Source organism: Hypomesus transpacificus, chromosome 18, assembly GCF_021917145.1.
Source record: "Hypomesus transpacificus isolate Combined female chromosome 18, fHypTra1, whole genome shotgun sequence".
Taxonomy (NCBI): Eukaryota; Metazoa; Chordata; class Actinopteri; order Osmeriformes; family Osmeridae; genus Hypomesus; species Hypomesus transpacificus.
Window position 1 is genome coordinate 3,894,892 of NC_061077.1, and position 7,490 is coordinate 3,902,381.

At 41.5% G+C, this 7,490-nt stretch overlaps 1 protein-coding gene across 2 annotated transcripts; it reads right to left on the reverse strand.

The window, feature by feature from the left end:
• Positions 1–1,366: 1,366 nt before the first annotated feature.
• racgap1 (Rac GTPase activating protein 1) lies at positions 1,367–7,423 on the reverse strand. 2 transcript variants are annotated; one of them, XM_047039855.1, is made up of 17 exons: positions 7,346–7,423; positions 6,849–6,939; positions 6,494–6,696; positions 6,215–6,357; positions 5,938–6,007; positions 5,752–5,805; positions 5,589–5,666; positions 5,379–5,496; positions 5,114–5,253; positions 4,734–4,898; positions 4,536–4,631; positions 4,257–4,455; positions 3,899–4,004; positions 3,686–3,818; positions 3,325–3,454; positions 3,080–3,185; positions 1,367–2,450 (listed from the first exon to the last, which is right to left on the reverse strand). In XM_047039855.1, the coding sequence occupies exons 2-17, from the start codon at positions 6,931–6,933 to the stop codon at positions 2,375–2,377; spliced, it is 1,902 nt and encodes a 633-aa protein (XP_046895811.1). In that variant the 5' UTR covers positions 6,934–6,939; positions 7,346–7,423; the 3' UTR covers positions 1,367–2,374. The 2 variants fall into 2 exon arrangements, with proteins under 2 accessions (XP_046895811.1, XP_046895810.1); XM_047039854.1 differs by having other exon boundaries at positions 7,210–7,389.
• Between the last annotated feature and the right edge of the window lie 67 nt (positions 7,424–7,490).

Below are 7,490 nucleotides of genomic sequence, written 5' to 3' on the forward strand. Positions count from 1 at the left end.
TATTAAAGTTTTTAATTTACCATTAGTATTTACCATTATCAAATGATAAATGTATTTATCATTTGGGCTTACAACCAGATCTCTGCAGCCTTTCCATCAAACACAAGGTAGATGTGGTGGGGAGAATCATCATCACCACCTCCATCAGAGACACTGTCTCTCCACCTTCAAGAAAAGACTAAAGACGCACTTGTTCCAGGAATACACCAGCACTTAAGAAATATTTGTTGGATCAGATGTTAGCTTACTTCCTCCAGGAATACAATTACAATTATTGAGAGACTTGTTGCTCTTGTTGGTTAGTTGTATCTGATTTATCCCTTTGTACTCGCTGTGAATTATATTGTCGCTTGCTTTCCTCCAGGTACACTGGCATTTTGGAGAATCATATTTCATTGTTGTTTAACTACATGCTCTTCTGGTTCTACCCATTGGCACTGTCATAGAAAAGTCTAGTGGCACTGTGTAGATTTTAACATACTCAAAATGGCGGTTTCATAATGATTTATATAGTTTGCACAAACTTAAGAATGAACCGAGTTCTCCGGACCCGTCATAACAAAAGACATGCAGATGTAACCTACAGGTCGTTCGAGAGAGTGGTGAAGAACTATCACACATTCACTGCCTTATATGAACTTTAGATCAAATGGCATTCTATAAGGTCAATCAATCAATGTAGCAAACTCTGTGATTGGCTAACTCAACTTAGTGACAGTTTGAAAAAATACATCTCCATACCAATTGTCTCACAGTTCTTTTATGTGGCATCTCTCTCCAGAGCAGTAGACGATAAAGCCCTAGGAGTTGGCCAGCCAAATGGTCAACTGTCCTTTGTGTGGTCATCTTCAAGCAATACTTTTAATTAACTCAATGAAACAGGACACAGTCCTTCTAGCAAAAGTTCAGAGCAACTGCCTCATTGACTCCAACTACTTCTCCCCCAGGTCATAAATACCTTAAAACAATACAAGATGCTTTACCCATCCTCCAGACTAAAATGTCTCAGAACCTTACATACACTAGTCACTGGCTGTCGTTTATCAAGGGAGCTTATAGATTTCATACACATACATCTATGCATGCGACCAACATTTCTAACACAGCACTTACCGGTATTTGCTTTTCACAATGTATGCTTCAAGTTTTGCCTACCCGCAATGTTTAGGGCTTTCATGTTGTTCATGATCATTGACCAATGCACTTTTTGTAAAGCTCTCTCTTGGAAGTCGCTTTGGATAAGAGTCTGCTAAATGAATACATGTACACCCAGTAGTCTGTAAGATCAACAACCACAGGCAGTGTTGAGGAACATTGCCAGGATAACAGTTAAGTATCAGTAAAGAAGGACAACATTAAAACATTCTTTTTTTAAATGTACTGTATTAAGCATTTTACAAATCACAGACTCCACAAATCAGTTCAAATGTCACAATTTCCATTGAAAAATTCACTGGTGATAAACACCAGTGATATAAATCAACCTCCTCTTATGCAAACATCAGAGGGCAGTAAATGATCAGATCCAATGCAATGCCAACAGAACATCAGTAATATTCTGTTCATGTTATGACAAGGTCCAAGGACCATTTGGAGTGTAGCTTATAGAACACTCATTATGAAAAAATATGAAATGCTGTCCTTTAAAACATGCAATCGGCACATTAACACTCCTTATAGCTGCTTGCTTACTACTATACATATATCTGATTAATAAATCACTCAAACTTGACCAAGTTGTATGCTGCTAAACATCTTAAAATCAGATTAAAATCACATGCTGTGGCTTCACTGATAGAAACAGAAAACGAAACATGTCCGGTCAAAATAAAGGAGTTCTTAATTTGCCTGACATTAGAATGCATACATTACAAATACAATAGAATTGTCACATGCAATCTTACTTCAACAGCTCAACTCAATTTCAATGGTTGGCAGTTAAGTCGATTTTCAACTACTGAGTGACACATGAGTTGAATAGTATTTTGAATTAAACATTTTTTTTACGTAAATCAGGCAAAAATGCCGAAGCATACAAATTCCTCTTACTGGATAATCACAGCAGGCCACAAACTGTACAAACATCATTCATTGGTTATGATAGTAAAAGAAGAACATCTAAAATGAGCCCAAAAACAAAGCTCTAAAAACACTGGCAGTTGTATTGACTATGGCTGCTTTAAGGTCAGACACACAAAACATAACATCTCTTACAATTTTGAAATATAAAACACACAAAAAGGAGTTTATAGTTGCTGTAGAAGCACTGTTAGATTATGTGGAATGTAGAAAAGTTTAAAAAATTATCGCTGAATATTGCAGGGTTTCCCGGCAGATGAGCAAAGCTGCTCTCCAGATGGATTCCTGCTTTGGATTACTTGAGGAGTGGAGAGGCAAAGAAGTTTCCTTGGCGAGAAAATCCAACCGCAGATTTGCTTTTACTCCCAAATCTGTCAGTCGCAAACATTTGTTGTGGTTAATCGAATGAGGAAGTTTTCATAAAATGTATTCAATAAAATAATAAGTTAAAATGCTCCAAATAAATATATTCACTTTTGACAGGGTCAGCCAAATATAACCTGATATTTAGAGAAACATGAATTACACTTACAGTCTAAACACAATTTTGGATAGTGTTTGCAGTCTGTAATCATCTAAGTTCTACTGGGTATTTTTATGTTCTCCAACAATTGAAATACTGGGTGACAAGGGACAGGCAGGCCCCCAAATATAAATCTATGCTGTTATACAGACAACTTTTTCATATGTTGTACTTAGTTATTCTTTATTGATATTATCGGTGTCCAGTTGTCTCAGTGAACTGCTTAGATCCAACTGCAGTCAGGTTGTATATGCACCGTAATTGCCTCATAACCTCATTATGGTTTTATCGACAGAGTGTGCTGGGAGCTGTTTGCAACTTAAATATGTGCCCCTGATGAATAGGCCTTTAAATGGATTTTGGCACGTTTGACTTTTTTCACAACTCCACTAAGGCAATTTGACAAGTGAAAGCAGCCCAGTGGAGTACTACATCCAACATGTACACTATCTGGTATCAGCAGTGGAGAGTGCTTACTTGGGTGTCTTGGTCAGAGTGGATTTCATGCGCTGAGACAGGGAACTAGTAGATGGGGTTTTGTTCATCTGGTGCTCTGGAGTGGTGAGGGGCCCCAGCATGCTCACTGCGGAACGATCAAGGAGAAGAAGAAGAAAGTAAACTTTATGATAACACAAAAATCCCTTTTTGTAATGCAATCTTGAATAGTTATGCGGTATGGCCTACATACATAATGAGAGTTTTACGGTTGAACAGGCTCTCACCTTTGTGGTCAGGAGTGGCATAGCAGTTGGCATTCTCAATGATCATGTGGTCTGGGTGGGGGTGCTCCTGGTCCACCATCATGAACTGGCTCCAATACTCCACTGGCAGGGCCAGCAAACGCTCCACAACCTGGAGGAACAGGGATAATACAAGAAATATGAACTGTAATCACCTTCTAGAAATTACAGCATATTGCACCATCGTTATTCCCGGGGAAGCTTAAAAATGCTACAGGCTAGAATAAAAGACAATGAGAAACTTCTGTTAATCAAACGTAAGGAAGATGGAATGCTGTGATGTTTAGTGGAGCAGTACCATCAGTCAAAACAAGCCATAGTGCAGTTTCTTTGTGTCTAGTACCTTAGGCTGGCGTTTAGTATCCTGCAGGATTGTCATGGGGTCTGGGTCAGGCACTGCATGAGCAACAAGGGTTGGCCCAAACACCCGAGCCAGATTGGTGATGTCCATTTTTGTGTCAACACTTTGGGCGACTCTGAAAGACAGTTGTCGTTTTATAGCATTTTATCAAATGATTCTTCCTATTCAAGTACCAATAAGACAAAGGCAGCTAACCTCTGTAGATGAATGATCAGGAAGGCTAGGGTGTCCCTGTTGGCCTGGGGCAGGTCACTGATAGTCTGGTACATCAGGGCAATGCTGTTGTCCTCATCAGCTAACTCTGAGGGAGAGGACAGCATGTGAAGACAGCAAGGAAACTTATTAAGAATACATCAAGGGGATCTTGTGACAGAAGTACATAGGAGTATGATAAAGGAACATAATAAAGTGACTGACAAAGCAATTATCATTCAACATGGCAATAGCAAATATTTTTTGTTAGTCATTTAAGCAAGACGTTAAGCAACCAAGACGCAATTCAAACCATTTTCTCTTTTCTCTGCCCCAGTCTGAAGTCTGGACCTACACCCACCTGCTGCGTCCATGAAGGCACGGTTCAGACGGAAAGTGAGGAGAGGTTCCTTGAGGTTCCTCAGGAAGTCCTTAAGGAGGCCTGTGATGGCGTGGATGTCATCCACCTTGCATAGCAGCGGAACAGTCTTGCCACGCAGGAACTTCTCTTTCAGATCCTTTACTGTGCGGTCTGAACCAGATAGGCGGTACAGCCCAACCTGGATGAAAGTTACATAGTTAGGTTGTGACACGTCATGAGCAGAGCGCAACAGAAGTTCAGACAGGAAACACTACTCACCTCATGCAGCCCCCTCTGCTCAATCTCATTGACACAGTGCACCACCAGAGAGGGAATCATAGGAGATGTGGCCGAGACGTAGTCAGCCAGCGTGCCCTGGACCAACACATTTCCAGCCAGTTTAGTTAATCAGTCACCAACTTTAGATTAATAAAATGTTAAGAAGACATTGGTTGAATAGGAATTTGTTCCCTGTACCTCTCCTATTTTGACAGGAGTGCCACCGAGGTTGGGGATGCAGGGCAAGGGACACCTTTCACGGCACTCAGGGTGAGTAACAACTCTGCAGTCGCGACACTTCAGGGATATCTTCCCAAATTTGATCCTCTTACCACAGGGCACACATGACTCAGGCTTAATAACCTGTTCAAGAGAAGAAAAGCAATGCTTGTTAAAAGCCAATAAAAAAGATTTTGATAAACAGGTCTATTTATGCTTTTGCCTCCAACACAGACAACGTACCAACAGGTAACCAAAACCAGAATGAAACCGACAAGCGTTTTAATGAGAAAGCATTCAATACAGAAATGGTTTCTCCCTTAAGCTAGAAATGAGTGATATTCAAATCAGACTCCCACCGTTTTAGAACAGAACTCATGAAGACGAACGCCCCCATTGCTCTGTGGTGTGCTAGGCGCCCTTGTCTCTCTCTCAGGCCTGCTGGGCTGTTTGAAGACGTTCTCAGACTGGACAGACTCAGAGTCCCACTCCATGACGCCTTACATGCAAGAGGGATTCATCCAAATAGGCTCACAATACAAGCACGGGTTATGAAGACATTTAATTTCAGTGCAATACAATGTGGAGGGGGTGGACATCCGGTCCAGTTTTATCCGGTCTTACCAGTCATTCTCTTACTGCGGGTCCAATAGGGAACAGCCTCGATAGTGGAGATGGCCTCCACAGGTCCTCCATCAGCAGGCACAGTCACTGTAGTCTTGGCAACAATAGACTCATTTCCCTGTCACAACAAAGAGAACATTGATCAGTGAATTTCTGAATACTTACAACCACCTAGTTCCTTTTCTGCCATTTACTGTCATACGTATTTACCCTTTCCGAAGTTCTGCCAGTTGAACGAGATCTTTTGGAAGCACATGGTGGACCATCAATGTGGTTGCGGGATGAGCGCTGAAATAAAGTTGAACCACATTAGCTGCTAATAAACAATCTATACTTGCAACAAGTGTTGTGTTAAATGAATACATTAAATCACCCTCTTCTCTCGCTTCTTGAGTCGCACAGTCCTCACGACAGAGGAGTCCCAGTCCTGCAATTGATTCACACAGACCCAGTTTGAACAGAGCTGTGGTAACTGACCCTATTATTGCTGTGGTCTGTGCATAAGTAAAATGGACAGTATACAACAACAAACCTCACTTCTTTGCTTTTTCAAACTTACCAAGGAGTCATCGGTTTTATCATAGCTGATGTCTGACAGAATGGAAGCTGATTCATCAATGGTGGTCAGTCTACAGGGCAGAGAAACCCAATTTAAGAACCAACTTATCCCACATTATCTAAAGAGGAGCTAGTCTATCAACACCAGACTAAAACAAATTCAAGTATTCAAATGATTGTTGTGGTACTAGAAAGATCTCAGTCAAAATCATGACAAAACGTTTCGAGGTCTCCGTCATGGGTCCCTGTAGACTCCAACTATGGTCGTGGATCCTTACCTCCGGCTTGTGTTGAGGTTTGGTGGTGCCTGAGAGCGAGCGTTGAGAAAGGCCAAAGCTGAGCGCTGCTCCTCATTAAGCTGGATGCTATGGCTGGACCCCTCAGTTATCAGCAGTTCTCTGATGAGCTGGATTTGACGATCCTGTAGCATAGCAGACCCAGAGAGTTTAACGGGTGATGAGTTTGTATGTCTCCTGAGGAGTGACCGGTCTTAGGAGGTATAAGCAACAACAACAAAAGAGCAGAAACTAACAGTTAATGAAAAAAGCTCTCCTCACCAACTTTTCACAGTCTGCTTCAGCCTTCTGGCGTCTGCGAATTTCCACATCAATTTGATTACGGGCATGCTTAAGTTGGACCTCCAAGGCCCCTCTCTCTGTCTCTGCCTTGGATAGCACTTCCTTACACGACCCCAAATCTTGCTCAACCCTGAGCCATCTACGACGACAGTCCTCAAAATTGACTGCCATCTGAATGAACTCTGAAAAAGAATAGAAAATGTTAAGTGTTGTTTAATAATGCCGAGGTTGATGAATTGCTAGATGAATTGATAGCTAGCACTACCGATTTACTTTCCAAACACGTTGTAAAGGGTGGCCAATGTTTGCCAGATCAGAAGTTAACGTTACTTACGGGGCTCAATGCTCTCATTTAGGATGTCAACCTGGGACCTCAAATTATCGAACACGCTGTGCAGATTTAACACAGCAGTTTCCATGATAGTCTGAGGAAAAGTCACGCAAACCACCAATAAACATTCATTATAAATAGCCTAGCTACTTTAGCATTTCTTTAAAAAATCCGGGCAAGTTGTGCTAGACTAGCTAGCTGCTAGCTCTGAAACTCTTAAATAGCATGGCAAAATCTAGGTACTGTACAGCTAGCTAACTGCTGTAGCACAAACTGTTTACAATTAAACTCTTACTAACTGTAGCTAGCACTAGCTATTCGCATGCTAGCTAGACAATAAAGCAAGTGCAATTTAGTCAGTTACCAATGTCCTCCCCTCTTGGTAATGGCAAAAACGTCCCACACAATTATAAAATCCTATATAACATATAGACCTCTGATTTTAGTTTTTAATGTTCTATAATGTCAAGCCTAAATCTTTGGGCGAATGCTGCTCGAACCTGTAGAATGTAGAATCAGTTCGGCCGCCTGAACGCGTTCTATTTCAAATTCAGTCCGGTAGCCGAAACAGCCAATCATATCACCCGTTCTATGTGCGTCGGCCCAAACGGGGCTGGGATTCCTAAACTCCTTTATGGCAAGCGC

Coding starts and splice junctions, on each gene's coding strand:
- racgap1 (XM_047039855.1), bottom strand. CDS start 6,933: ATGGAAACTGCTGTGTTAAATCTGCACAGCGTGTTCGATAATTTGAGG. Junction 5,806..5,937: donor ATAAAACCGATGACTCCTTG/GTAAGTTTGAAA, acceptor AATCAATTGCAG/GACTGGGACTCCTCTGTCGT. Junction 4,456..4,535: donor AGCAGAGGGGGCTGCATGAG/GTGAGTAGTGTT, acceptor ACTTTCATCCAG/GTTGGGCTGTACCGCCTATC.